Source organism: Channa argus, chromosome 12 (assembly GCF_033026475.1).
Source record: "Channa argus isolate prfri chromosome 12, Channa argus male v1.0, whole genome shotgun sequence".
Lineage (NCBI taxonomy): Eukaryota > Metazoa > Chordata > Actinopteri > Anabantiformes > Channidae > Channa > Channa argus.
The window spans coordinates 26,603,471-26,618,936 of NC_090208.1; the positions used below are offsets into that span (position 1 = coordinate 26,603,471).

Consider the following 15,466-nt stretch of genomic DNA (forward strand, 5'->3'; position numbering starts at 1 on the left):
ATCTCAGAATAAAGCTGGAATAATAAAAATAATAAAAAGCAGGCAAAGATATAAACAAAAAGGGAAAATACTGCAGTATTAAACAATGTAATGAGATTTACTAGATCAAGAAGGTATATGCTGTAGCTACATATGAACTTAAACCAATGGGATTCAAGATAGCAGGTTGTAATATTAAAATTATAACATATGGTAGTAAATTATGGAAAAAGCATGACAACCCTTCTCATAATAATTTTGTGTTTGTATTTAATTATGGTAACTTAAAAATGTATAATGGAAAATAGAATAAGTCTCACTATCATGTGGACTTTGTATCTTAAAATTATCATTCCCACAACTTTCTTTACCTTGTATGTGTGTGTAAAAAGCGAGGACCTAATAGTTTCTGTCCACTATAGAATACATAACGTTGTGTGGGAGTTTGTATATCATTATACAACTGGTTATTTATTAAAAGAATGCCAGTGAAAAGGTTAGCGAGATGGCGGAGATTGCCGATAGTCTCCGAAGATGACGATTGCGTTACGAACGAAGGGGACCAGTGAGTGTGTCTTCTTTGCGCGAGTGTGTGTGTTGAACTAAGCTGAGGTGAAGAAGAGGAGGATGAAGCTGGGAGCGGAGGATGGGAGGAAGAGTGGAGTAAGAGACAGGCTAGCTGTTTGTGAATGAGTGAGTGAGTGAGGGAGGAAGAGGAGAGGAAGGTCGTCTGAGGAACCGAAAACAAAGACACGATTTTTTTTTTTTCTAGGAATTAAGGTCCGGAACAATACCAAAGGAAACTTTAAACTTTTTACCCGCCACAGCTTGCTTCTTGTGCCCGGAGCCGGCTTTGTTTCGCGGCGGGAGTATCTACGATAAATGAAGGATTAAAAATAGATCACCATCGACCTTTTTACCCAAGCGGGGAATGCCCTAGGACTGATTTTCCAAAAAGGTTAGGAGAGAATGGCGGCTAACATGTACCGAGTGGGAGGTAAGGAATGTTTTACATTTTTAAGACGCCCCCCCCCCCCACACACACACACACAACGTGATTGTTCGTTTCGACAGCAAGGTGGCTAGCTAGCTGCTAGCCGTCGGCTGTGTTCGCTTAGCCGCTAACTACTGCTAGCTTTTTCCTAGCGTTTATACGTGTGTCCACTCTTGCATGAAAGGACGTCAAAGGTATTAAAACGTCCAACAGTGTGATGTGTTTTTAGCCCAGAGGGCAAAACGCAAAGTACTCCCAACATTCTTACTGGACTTCTATTGAGATATTATCTTGTATTCGGTGTGGATACAATAATGCCAGCAATATGTATTTTTAGAAGCCATAAACTTTTACAAAAGATTGCTGTGATATCAGACTAGTTTCCTGTGCCCAAAAAAAAAAAAAAAAAAAAAAAACCCACGGCGGGCGGCTGCCGAGCACCATGAACCTGTTCCGGAGGGTTGCATTTGATTTTAAAATTGATGCAAAATTTAAAATGTGGAAAATGTAGTTTGTGTGCCATTGCATTTGTGGTGGCAAATAAAGGAAGGAGCCGTAAACTGTCAGTTGCTCATGTGGAGCTTGTACATATGGTAACGTCCTGGAAGTGAACACAGTGCTAGTTAGAATTAGCTTGTAGCTGTTGATAGGTCATCGGCCAACTAATTTTAGCGACAACTGTAGTAGCTAGCTAAAGCTGGTCAGCTAGCTTTGTTAGTGGGATGGGTTAATTTCATTATCGCCTCCGCCATATCACTCCATATGCAACGGATTAGCCGTTAGCCGTGCTAGCTAACTTAGACTTCTAAGTTTTGTTAGCCCAGCGTAACGTTTTGTACTCAATGTGTTAGCCGGTGCCATAGCTTCCTGTAACGTTGAGCGATTAACTTTGCTATAGGATGTCGCCTTTATAATGTTTAGCACTAGTTACTACGAAACAGTGGCAAGTGGCTCATGTTAACGTTAATAGTTACCGGAAAGCTAAAAAGTTAGCTAACAGCAACTTAACATTTCAGTCTCGGTGACATTTCACGTCTCATGTTTTACTGTTGACTTTAAATTGCCATTGGATGGAAACTGTAGCATGGGCAAAACAAAATCCTATAACAAATTACCAGTACCTTTCATGTCACCTGATGAAATTGCTAGTGTTGGTCTGATAGTGAAGTGTTGCAGGTTGCTTTATTAATAATGATGACCCCAATTATCTCATCCCACGTATCTGTTAACATCGTGTTTCCAAACGTCATCGTCATTTTGAGAGAAATGAGACTGCTAGCAGTTTCCTCGAGTGTAGTTTTCAGTTAAATCTGCCCTGCGATTTGAAGGAGTCACCTCGTCCTCTCATTGCTTCTTCCCCCTTTATTGTCTGTCTGATTTGAGGACGATGGTGGGACTTGTGTAACTACCTTCTTTTACTCTCTTTCTCTGGCAGCAGCATTGGCTGAATTGACAGTGAGAGGCTGTGACAGGCTTATCGCTGTGTAAGGTCATGTAAAAGTCTAGGCTACTTAGGTCATGCTGGTAAAACAGCTTTTTGCAAAATACGCTGCATAACTCTGTACTTAATGTCTTATGTTGTTTTTCATGAAATTGTAATATTCCACAGCAATGAGAAATTATTTGTTATAAGGTTGTATCTGTGTTTATGTCTTCTACATAATTTTCCCATCTGTACGCTAGTTAGTTTTATAACTAGTAGCTCAGTTGGGGAGGCAGTCATCCATGGACCACAGGGTCAGTGGTTCGATCCCCTGTCCCGACTATATGTCAAAGTGGGCTAGACACTGAAGGCCTAACAGTCCATTTCCCTCCCAAGCTGTGCAGTGCCGGTCCAAGCCTGGTAGAAATTGGGGAGGGTTGCGTCAGGAAGCATCCGGCGTAAAAACTGTGCCACATCAACATGCGGACAATGATCCGCTGTGGCGACACTGAACTCACGGGATAAGCTGAAAGGACGAAAAAAAAAAAAAAGAAACTGGTTAGTTTTATGGGGGCATGAGCCTGAAACTGCTAGTATCCACAGCACAGCTTTGTTTTTGTTTTTTTATTAAAAAGGTGTGTTTTATTTTGTTACACTGTTTCAAGTAACAAAAGTAATTATGGACAGATTTTAGCTGATGGAGAGTTTTGATTAATGTTGTTCATAGCTACATTTTGATACAGAAATGGCAACGAATGCCACCAAAAATTGCAATACCAACATTCACCTTTTAGCAAATAGAGATGGGTGGAAATGGCCTTTTTCCAAGTTATTTACTGTCAAAATATTATTATTTGATAATTATTGTTACATTGATGAGATGGCGCTAGCTCTTAAATGTGACAGTTTTAATTGTCTTACTTCATATTACATATAACCTATTTAGCCATGTTTGTACGAACCAAACATGTTATTTTCTGACATCGTTTTAGGGGGGCCTTGTGACTCAGTGGGTAGAGAATTGGGTCAGACCGCAAGACTGAATCCCACCCTACCAGGTTAGGCCCCGCCCATCCACCAAGGCCCCCCTTGTTGCCGGTCTCGAGCCCGGATAAAAATGGTATGGTTGCGATAGGACGGGCATCCAGCGTAAAAACACATGACAAATCAACCTGCGGAACAAATTCCGCTGTGGCAACCTCTGAAGGGACAAGTCGAAAGCTGTGATCTATTATGAAATAATTTTTAGAAAATAACGATCCTAATGTGCTTTTATGTTTTATTAAGAATTCAATTTCCCAGAGTTAGTGCTTCGATTCCCAGTTGCTCGTGTTAAAAAGCTGAAATTATCCTTATCCTTAGTCACACAACAGAATTTTCTTTGTATCTTGAAAATTAAGATACAAAAAAATTATCCAGAATTTGGGTATGTACCTTTTTATAACTTGGTTTACGTCACATTGCAGCTCATTACCAACACTAAAGTAACGTATGATATCTGTAAAGACAGACAGACAGACTTCCAGCTCCAAGCTGTTCTTTATACCAAACATGACATGCGATTCATGTCTCTCGTATACAATCAGCATCCTTTCTCGGAGCATTGGGAGCATTTGGGTCTTTCAGGCAAAGGCACATATTTTTTTTACAAAGAGCTCAGCTTGTAGCTTGCTTGCCCGTAGAAATGCACCATGATGGAGCAAATAAAACTTTACAGTGTAGCGCTTGGTCTAGTTCCTACTATACTTGGCAACAAGCATATAATTATGTGTTGACATAAATAGATTTTTAAGTAGCTCAAACGTTGACGGGGTTAATTTGGTGTTGTGTGTAATACATAAACAATAAGTAACTAATTGTATTTGGTAATATAGGCCCCTTTAATAAGGTTGTTACACGTTAATCTCCCATGATTAGTTTTTATTAGTATTTATTAAGCAGGTGTCCAAAGAGCTTGTTTTCACTACGGATTTCTGTTGCAGCTGGCGGATATGCAGGCACTTCTGTATCAGCAAGGGCCTATATTACCAGTTCTCCAGAACCTGACCGTGTTCAACCTGCATGTAAGATCATTAACGTCCCCAGAGATTAGTCAAAGGGCTTCCTCCTCTTCACTCACCCTCAAGAACCTGGCCCACTGCACCACTCCAGCTGCATACCTCCACAAAAACCGCTGCCTCAGCTGCTTGTTGCAAGTCTCTTCCTCTCTTCTGGTCTTTGTTCTTATCTACTGACACTTCCATTAAAAAACAAATGATCCCTTTTCACGCGTTAGAGCATCTCAAGGGTGAATTTATGCGGAGGACTCTGTTTTGATTTCAAAAGGACAGAGGATAAAGTCCAGCGTGTTTTATTTTCTCAATGATCCATCGGCCCCCTCTCCGATTGATACCAGTGCTTTCAGTGCTGTTGGAACAGGATCATTCTTTAATTTGTCCCCCCGGATATCAACAAGTGATGGACGGCCTGAATATAACTGGATCCCTCCCTCCTTCCATCACTGTGTTTTTAGTGCCCGAATAATTAATGTCAAGCACATGAAAGCTCAAATCCCCTCTTGGTGCTTTAGCCAGTGTTACATAACGTGGTGATGTTGTGTTGCTTCACTGTGAACAAGTAGGTGATACTTCTCTAGTCGGGCTTCCCATCCGTGGGGTAAATAGAGCAAGAAAATTCTCCCTCTGTCTGAATCTTACACTCTCTGTCTCTGGTTGTGGTGATGCATCAGAAAGCCACTGATATCCTCTTGAGGCTCTCTGTCCCTGCTCGTGGGAGGACCAGATGGAGCTTGACATGAAGCCACACTGCTGTGCAGAACTGCATCAAAAGCTAAGGAAGCACTGTCTCTGTGGTAGACATGGACATGATCACTCAGTTCAAGCTAACAGCTAAAATAGTAAATGTATTTTTGTTTTTATTTAGCAAAATAACCCAAAATGTAAGTGAGCAAAAGTTAAAGTTTAGAAAAGTTATATTTTGTTGTAAATCCCTCATTTGCAATAACTGCACCAAGCCTAGCGTCAGTATGATGAAACCCTTCCCAGCAACATATGACACATTTCTCTGTAAGTTGCTTCACAGATAAGCTTGTAAGGTTTGGATCATGAGCAGATCCTATTTTGGTAAATGTTAATGTTGTCTGTTAATGTTTTGTTTTTTTTCCCTGGATCATGGCCAACAGTGAGCCATCATGGCTTACTGTTGAAGGGATGGTGTTATATGGTATGGTGTCTGCATTTCTGCTCGAGACGTCTTCTTCAGATGTTGGATTGCGATACCTTCATCCCTGGTCTGTGGAGGTTGTTGCTGATGTCACAGTCTTTTCTATTGAGCTCTTTCAATGCTTCTCTCATCAGGTGCTGCCGTTTTCCTTGGCTGACCTTTTCTGTATATGTTTCTCGGTACACCGTTGGTTTTGTTTCTTTTTCACGGCATGCCAACAACTGGCAACTGTTTTTGAAAAAGTTCTTGTTGAATTATACTGTTTTAATTGCCTTGATAGCTAAAACCCAAGACTAAAACCAAGATTAGTCATTAAGAACATTTTATTGTTTGAACGATCAATCTCACAGGACACAACCCTGGGTAACAAGAAACATCTGTCATGTTCCAGTACTTAGTCTCACATTTATTTTTATTTTTTTCATTTGATACAAGAAGGGCCGTGTTTTATGTCGTTTAATGCAATTGGTTGCAAATTTGCAAGGGCTCACGGTGGGGTCAGAATTTGGAGTAAACAACCAGAAAGCACGGATCCTTCCTGCCTTGTATCAATGGTGTGAAACTATGACCACAGCATACTTATATTCTTCTGGCTGCCTCCAGCAGTGCAGTGTCACAAAGATAGATCTCAAGCTTGTTTCTTGACCATGACAATGCGTTCGCTGTAATCAAATTGCGTCCACAGTCCCAGGGTTAAAATTCAACAATCACCTTTGGGACGTGGCGCAACAGGAGCATTGCATCATGTCAGCAAATCAGCACCAAATGCATGGTGCTATCATGTCAATATGGACCAAACTTTCTAGAGGTGTAATGGTGATCAACACTGTTGATCTTGGCCTGTTGTCAGCACCCTGATGAATCTAGGCCACAAAGAAATAAGGCAATAAGGTGGCCAGTTATTGTACAGGTATTGTGAGATCTGATGTCAGTATGAGTGAGCACACCTCCAGAATTAGTTTGGCTGATTGGATTATATTCAGTTTTCCTTTCATTCTGTTTAAGAATTCACCTGCATTGACTTGGGCCCCTACTGACACTGATAGGATGTCAGTACCAGCTGGAGTCAGTTGTTGTTGTTGTTGTTGTTGTTAGTGCAGCACTTGGACAACGTGGCACATTATCTCTCAATACTTTTACTTCAGCACTGTCATAACAGCAACATAGTTTTACAGCTTTCAGCTCTTTGCTTCAGGGGTCGCCACACGTTGATTTGGCATGAGTTTGCAACCCTCCCATTTTTTTTATTTTTTTATCCGGCCTCGGGACCAGCATCAAGGTGGCCCTTGTTAACATAACCTGCTGCACTTCACTGCAGCATAAATCAACTTGTTACCATAAGCCAGCGTTTGAGATTTTTCCATTTTGCATCCAGGTCAGAATGTCTCCGCCATTGTAAAAATAAGGCATGAAAAGGTGATGGGAAGCTACTTTTTGCATGTGGAGTAAATGCTGACTGCACTGCAGACTGACATCTCAAAGCCGTGCTGTTCTACAACCTTCGGACATGACCCTCTGACATCTCCTAAAGAGAGAGAGAGCTCCTCTAGATGACTACTCCATTCACACAGGAGCCAGAACATGCTCTGTGGATATTGGCTGTTGTGGCAATATGAGCCTACTCTGAGTCCTTTCTCTGTGAAACCTGTGTACTTATTATAATCATATTTTCAGTGGCTCTGTTTGCTGCGGTGTCACTCTAACTTTGAACAACCCAGTTGTAATAGAAGGTGGTTCAGTGCTCTGTGGAGGATTACTAGTGAGCAGAGTCGTGGGCTGGATTAAGAAATCAGAGGTCTGTTGTAACAGCGAAAAGTAAAGGAAATGTATAGTTGCCAATTTTATTTCTATTATTTGTTTTCTGTCAAACTGGACATAGCAGATACATGTCAGGTTTTTAACACAATTATCAATTCAGATAATGGATAATTGCAAATGTCTGCTGCTAAGGTTCTGTTTATATCATATGTATTTGGGCGAATCTTGGGGACTGGGAAACAGCGATCTTTAAATTTTGTACCAAAATGTAAGTATACTTTTGTTAACAAAGAAAATAATTGAGGGACAAAGTCCATTTATTGAGGGACCAAAAGTGCAGGGTCACACAGGTGGCAATGCATAATGCCAGTATTTTTGACTTCATACAGTCATTTCATCATGTATGTCTTAAAACATTGGCTTTGGTCTGTACACCTATCCAATGTGGACATGTTGATAACTTGATAACAGGTTGATAACAGGTTGATAACAGGTTGGGATTGCAGCAGTAGTTAGGCACGTTTAGCTCCTGTTCTATTGTGCACTTTATCTATACATTAAAATGAGTTCTAACAATGATGACGTCAGGTTTGATTCTATGAGAGCTAACAACACCAAAACAAAATTTGTTACAACTTTCTTCATCCGCTCTTTTTCACTTCCTGTGTGAGCTTCACATTAAGCCTGTGTGGACATTTCTGATTATAGAAAGTCTTTGACAGTGGTGTTTTAATAAGCCCTAGTGTGTCACCTGTTTCTGTCATCTCTTTCGTTGTTTCTGTGTGAAAATTTAAATTGTGACTTCTCTGAAATTTATTGGAATGAGAAATAGTTTGTGACAAAATACCAGAAGGTTTTGCAGCACCGCCATGACGACGACGCTCTGTGTGTAACCCTTCAAATCAGCTGATGATATCACATGAATTCAGTATGCAGTATGCGTGGAAAGATTTCTTTGGAGCTCACCAGTCCCTTTACTAAGCTGGCAGGTTCTGGCCGTCCTAACAGCTATTCAGTGTTGACAGGCTTCCAAATAGAGCTGTGTGTCGGCCTGAATGGGTTCTTATCCATCAGGTTAGCCCAGCTCTGCCATTAGACCCACAGAACTTGTGCAGGTCTGATGAAGTTCAAAAATGGTAATACGGCCACCCGAACTGTCGGAGGACCAAACTTTTTGTGGATATGGGCCTGTAATTCTGTCATAACTGTGGATATGTATGTTATGTAACATATGAAACATGCATGGTCTTGCCCAAATGTGCATTAGTCTAATGTTTTATCATGTTGTTTTTTCCCAGATTATGTGTACTTTGAGAACTCCTCCAGCAACCCTTACCTGATCCGCAGAATAGAAGAGCTCAACAAGGTTGGTTCTCTTCTCTTCTTTCCACAGGTTCATGTGTTTAGCAAATACCTAAGAGTGTTATTGATATGACTTGTACACCAGTTAGGTGTCTGGTATAAACTGGTGTAAAACTTTATAGTACGACACTTCTAATTTGTGTGCAGTCAACATACTGTTCGTTGGCACTAGTTCCTCTTTTTCTCCACGGACGCCATTTGGTAAAGCGTGGCTACTGTAATGACAGTACACTGGTAAATGAGCCACTTATATAACAGCAGCAGCATATGACACAGAGTTGTTTCCCAGTCAAAGGATTAATCTCATTTATGTAACATTCTTACACTGATGGGCCTGTGCTGAGCACCAGGAGGGCTGCATCGTCCTCCGTGCTGAAGGCTGCTGAACAGAATTAATGGATAGTGTGTGTGTGTGAGAGAGAGAGAAAGATTAACTCACCAGGCCTAGCCTGGAATGGGGAGAAAAGGTGTGTGTGTGTGTGTGTGTGTGGGCGTGTGTGTGGCTTTTCTTTTTGATCACAGTCCACAGGAAATCAAACTCCTTACGATCTAACATCAAGGACTGCTGTTAGCAGAATGCCACATCATACTTTATGGGCAATGTCCGGTTGAATCCTAATGGTATTTTAAAAAATCATTTTACAGCATTGAGGTGGGAGGTCTAGCTTAAAGATCATATATCTGTTTAATCAGACTGATGATCTTTTTTTTTGTCCATTACAATCACTAGATATAGCCAATATAGTGAGTTTGACTACCCAGCGTAGTTGGATGTCAGGCTGTGTCATTCTGTTGGTCAAACTGACAAGAATCTAAAAAGGTCAGAGCATTTGTCTCACCTGAAAACAAAGCAAATGAGCAGCACATGGCACCAGGCTCTTTTAAAGTCCAGCAGTGGCCACTGAGCAAATTACTTAGTACAACAAGGACACTGCTCCTGGCTGAGAATTTTTTGGGGGAGCACTGGCTATGAAATTAACGTTAGTTCATAACAGCTGACGTGACCTGTTATTAGACAGTTTGCAGTAATGAGGAATCAGCAAAACGGGAAGCTGCTCAAATAATTTATTACATCTACACACTATAAATTTATCTCACAGGGTGAAGCTCAAGTGTGTAAAAGCTGTCAAAGAAACAAGTTTGGTGACAAGGCAACATGTTTGTGAAGTTGCAAAGTGGATGACTTACCAGAAATGTGAGATTGTAAACACTAAAGGAAAGTTTCTGTTTTTTACAATTCTTATTTTCATTTTGCAAACATCAGTAATAATAATATAATAACATTTCACTTTGACTCAGGTGTCTGCTTTCAATATTTCCCCCATTTTTTTTTATTATTGATTCTCAAATGAAGCCAAGATATAATTAAATGGATCTGTGACCACCTTTGTTCACATACGTGTTGCTTTAGGACAAATACAGATCCACGATGACTTTTCATTTCAACATAACTTTGACTTTTGAATGAGGCATTCATTTTTAGGAGCAATGGTACACAAGAACTTCAAATTAGACTGAAAGCTTAGCATATATACAACAAGCCTTTGTTTTAATTCGGTCATAGAAATGAGCAGTTTAGGTGGCTGAACGCTTCCTGTTTTTCTGTAACTTTAGGCTTGTTTAACGGATGGTTTGATGGAGTTACTACTTTTAACTCATAAAAAACATAATGAGTAGATATTGTCACCTAAAATGTCTCTTCCTACCTGCTGTGCGTGTCTGGAGGATCTGAGCCCAGCCTACAGCCAAACGCTGATGGAGAGGAGAGACTGCATCGTAAACACTACAGTCTTTTAAGACATAAACTATTCTCCCTCACTGCTTTCTTAACTGGGTGGATTATTTTGGTAGTTGAAGAAAAATTGCCATTCCTACTTAAGCTCATTCACACTGGTGCACCCAAATAAATTTTCACATTGTTATGCTCTAATATTCGGTCACAAATGCAAGTGAAATGGTCATGCGGCAGAACCTTGGTTTATACATTTACACTCCATACAGAAGAGTTAGTTTTTAAAGACCATGCCCCTCAGAGAAAATGCTTACAATGTTAGCAGTGCTTAAAAAGAGTGTTAAAAAGCATCAGTGTTTACGTTTGAAGACATTCAGGTGTCAATTTTTTATCAAGCCATTAATCCAGATTGATGGATGGATGGTTAGACACCTACACCTAGAACACATCAGATTTAACAAAGCATTTGAAATATATAAGTTAGTGTTTAAACTTTCTGAAGTAACTGACTGGGATTATACTTTGATGTGAGTGGACTGGTTGTGTTAACCTGGGCAGTAGAGGTAGCTATCAACTCAAGCTAGGGGACATGTATTAACTGCAGGACCAGTGGGCACATCACTTGCGAAAGTCCAAAACAGCCAGATAAGACAGGAAGGAGTGGTACTTACTAAAGCTCAGGCTTCTAAGAGGGAAGATTGCAGATGTAGTTTCAATAGTGCTTTATTATGCTGCTAACTTGTAACCACTAACCTTCCACTTACAGACAGCCAATGGGAATGTGGAAGCAAAGGTGGTGTGTCTGTTCAGGAGGCGAGACATCTCAGGCAACCTCAACACTCTGGCTGACAGCAATGCAAGTGAGTAGCCACTACAGAGGCAAACGTCCTCTCCCGCTCTTGTTTTGTGAAAGCAGGTATGATCTCTCTCATATAACCCTACGTGCAATTTCTAAAGTGAGAGATATGCATCATTCAGCCACAACATTAGGTGCTGCTGTACAATCTCATTGATTCCAGAATGGAGAAATTGTTCCAGCTGCGAAAAGACAAGCACCAGATATTGCACCACACATTATATCAAAGATATTTCCCATCACCTAAACGAATATTGCACAAGAGCCCAAAAAAGTTACATAACAGACCAAAAAGTTACTCCCGTTTGTATTGATGCAGTTACAATAGCTCTGCTGTTAAATCTACTTTTAAAAGCGTATCAATTCCCAATATTTATGTTGAAACTGTCAAAAGGGGTAAATTCATTATTGATGTCACACTGTGTGGTGGACTTAAGAGAGTGAGTGAAGATGTGGTTAAGCTGTGGTTCCAATGTTTCAGACGTCCATTTGAAAATGAATGAAGGGGCCAAAACATTATAACCACCTCTTAATATAATGCACTCCAGTATGAGTTCACCTCCCACTATAATAAACACGAAATTATTGTGTTTCTGACAGCTTCAAATTGAGAAATGAATTACCAGGCAAAAGTAGAATTTCTGGCAGAGATGCTGTATTATATTGTACATGGACATTTAGTGACATGGTTAAGTGAAAGATTGCTCACAGGTTTTATGGAGAAACAATTCTGAGAAAATAACTTTTGGTCAAGTATAGAACTCAAAGTTTATTAAGAAATCAGCCTTGTTATGCAGTAATAACATTAACAATATAAAGAAAATGTGCTCTATTGTCGTGTGTGTGTGTGTGTATAAATATATATATATATAGAGAGAGAGAGAGAGCGAAGCCCCATGTCTTTCTACTTTGAAACTGTTGGGCATTGTGTTTTACATAAAAGCGGTTTTATGTTAAAGGGCAGCTGTGTTTGTTCACAAATGTGTTGAGTACATCTTCATTCACAGTTTAGAAAGCTGCGAGGAAATGCATCAAATATGCATATGAAACAGGAATCGTACAAATATTACAAATTAATATAGTATAGATATTCCTTGAGCCAATCCACACATCTAGATCAGTGACCTATTTTTAAGGAATTGTATTTGCAAAATCCGATTCTTTCTGTAATCAACTTTAATCAGGTTTCAAACTACTGGTGCAATACTGCTCTGCAGGTGGGCTCCACTGTAAAGCTCTGTATGTTAGATAAGTAAAAAAAAAAAAACCTTTCATATAGGCAAAAAATGTATTTTGGATCGTACCCGGTATCAGCAGATTGTTACATTCACAGAATAAAGTAACCTGTAGACACTTGAGGTATAAACGTTAGTTTGGAGCATGTGTGGTACTTAACATAAATGTGCCTGAGCTTCTTTCTGTACTTACAGAATACTTTTGTTGTCAGAATCAGAATGTCATCCGTTTGCCAATTAAGCTCGACTTTTCATACAGCCGTTGTCACTCGCCCATTTGTTTGAATCCAGATGTGTGTGTGAAAAACCAGTTAAACTGGCTGTAGTTGAACAAGGGCTGGATTAGGTTATTCTGGATGTACTAGTAACTGGCAGCTTCATTAGGTTATTGTCACATTACATTACTTTAGCCTCATTTATTTTAAGCTTTTATTTCAGTTTGCTAATATTTTTAATAGACGTTGTCATATTTTTAAGTATTGTTATATGATTACACACTATTTGCAATCATAGATGTTTTTTTTTTTAACTATTAAATTAATCCAGGACCAGGAAAAGGAGGAATAAAGCTCAAATATCCTGCTTTCATTGCATTATTGTTCATAAACGAAATGGAGTAATTAAATGTGAATATATGTAGTGTTATACCCCATCGAATATCAAATCGTATTAAAAGAAAAGCATACCATCCCACTGCAACAATTTTACTACATTTATTTTGTATTTACTTTTTTCTGTAATAGTCTCAGTATGTGGTCCCTGGCCCACCTCCTCCACCACACACAGATCATCTGATCAGCCTGTGTGTGTGCATGTGTGTGTGTGTGTGTGTGTGTGTGTGTGTGTGTGTGATCAGAGAGCCAAAGACATGGTGCTTATGGCACAGGGACTACTGAAGCCCACTCACATTCACATATTAACCACACCCCAACATCATCGCCAGCTCCCTCTCCCCTCCTTCTGGCCCCCAGTGCTCCAGACAATGACATATACACACACATGCCTTTCTACTGTATCTGGTACTAGACAAAGATGCTGTGTCTTTTGTTCTGTGATTAATACAGTGATGATAATTTCATCATTTTTTTTTTATTTTGTGTAATTGCAGCTTCTATAAGTCTTCTGAAAGTGTTTCATACTTTTGAAGAGGCTTAGCAGTCCGTTGACACAGTTTATTTTTATTTTTTATCGCTGTGGATTTCTTAGGGAAATGTGCAAATTAAGACTTGAAGGTGACTGGCTAAGGAAAAACAGTCGGTTAAATTAAAAGACAACCGTAGCTTCATACTAACCACACAAAAGCAGCTCATCTGAAACAATGCTTATCTGGAAAATCAACATCGATGTAAAGTAAAATGTGCATGTTGTTTTGTCAGACCAACTCTTCCTGGTGATTACTAAGCAACATGAAAGGTGTAATTCTGTCTATGTAGTGATTATTTGGAATAAACCTTTCAATCTAAAGCTGCATTAACTTCTGATGTTAGTAAAATTATTTTTGTTTGTAAATAGTATGAATGCTTTCAGTTTTTTTGTTTTATTAAGGCTAAATTATTTTTTTATTGAAAATGTTGAAAATATTTTCTCCTCTTGAATTTGTTGCCAGCGTTTTGTCAAAAAAGTTGGAACAGGGGCACATTTACTGTAGAAAAAAATTCTGTGTTGCATACACACACACAGTATCTTGAGGGCACACCATCGCATATGTGCAAGCAGATGTAGATGTATCTGTGGAAAGAAAAACAAATATCTATCTGTCTATCTGTGTGTATGGGATCACATGTGACCGGAGGAGCCGGGGATTGAACCATCAACTGCGAAATTGTTGGACAACTGCTCTACCTACGCTCCAGAGTCTTACTATGAAGTTCACAATGGCCTTAAACTTAGACTGCATCGCTCAGTTTGGTTTCCATCTGAAAGCTGTTCCAGGTGTTTTTTTTTTGTTTGTTTTGTTTTTATTTCCTCTCTCTGTTTGTACATTTGCAGTCAAGCAGAGATGTGCGATCTGAGAGTATGATTGGTAGATGAGTACCATGAGATTATCTTGCAAAGAAAAGAAGAGAGTCTATTTAGTATTGCTTATTTATTAGATATATAAATGCCTTATGTTTGATGCAGTAATCTGTTTAAATATGTAATAGCTGCTATTATACACGACTTTAATTATATCAGCCTATTGTAATAAATATGTTAATTAGTGCAGTTGAACTTTAGAATTCTCACTTTACATTTGTACTAAGGGACTTGCCAAGAAAAAAACAACTTTGATCAGTAGATTGACTGCAACACCAGTTAAGCCTGAAATAGGCTGGACCGGGTTCGACTGGAGGGATGACTTGCTAACTGCTAACTGGCTGACTTATTTTAACTACCTTTGTTACACAGCAGTTTCGTGTAAATTCAGTCGCATAAAGGGAAATGAAGTAGGGTCTGGCTCATAACATTCTGATGCTGTGGTAGTAATGAAGATGTGGGCAGGTAGCTTCTCTCTGTTGCTGCTCATTTGCACTAAACCTCACTTTATCTGCCTCACTTTTTCATCACTTCTCCCGTCCTCTTTGTCCTCCTTCCACACACATCAATTCTTTGTGCCGAACAAAAGGCCCTTGATTTGTCTCTTAGGGCAAATTAGCAGGCAACGGGTTAATTCTGACTTGCCTTGTGTTGCCTTGTGAGAGCGAAGTAAGTGTGTTTGTGTTTGCATGTTGAAGAAGTATATTACTGTTATGCTGTGTGTGCTTTAGGTGTCGCTTCTTCTGTGTATATGTGGTTTCTTCTTTGTGTGTGGGTGGGTGCGTAGTTGTGGAGGGAGTTGGGGATACATTTGGGGGGGTGGGGGTGGGGGGGGATGGGCGCCTCAGGTTGGGTACACAGGGTTTCCTTCTTAGTCTGGCAGGGACTA

At 39.7% G+C, this 15,466-nt stretch overlaps 1 protein-coding gene across 1 annotated transcript in view; it reads left to right on the forward strand.

Annotated features, from left to right (window-relative positions):
* The first annotated feature begins 561 nt into the window (after positions 1–561).
* mta2 (metastasis associated 1 family, member 2) overlaps positions 562–15,466 on the forward strand; it is a 28,798-nt gene continuing 13,893 nt past the window's right edge. Inside the window, exons 1-3 of the mRNA XM_067525517.1 lie at positions 562–976; positions 8,675–8,742; positions 11,237–11,330. Of these exons, the coding sequence (XP_067381618.1) occupies positions 949–976; positions 8,675–8,742; positions 11,237–11,330 (190 nt within the window). The 5' untranslated portion in view covers positions 562–948. The remainder of the gene's footprint in view (positions 977–8,674; positions 8,743–11,236; positions 11,331–15,466) is intronic.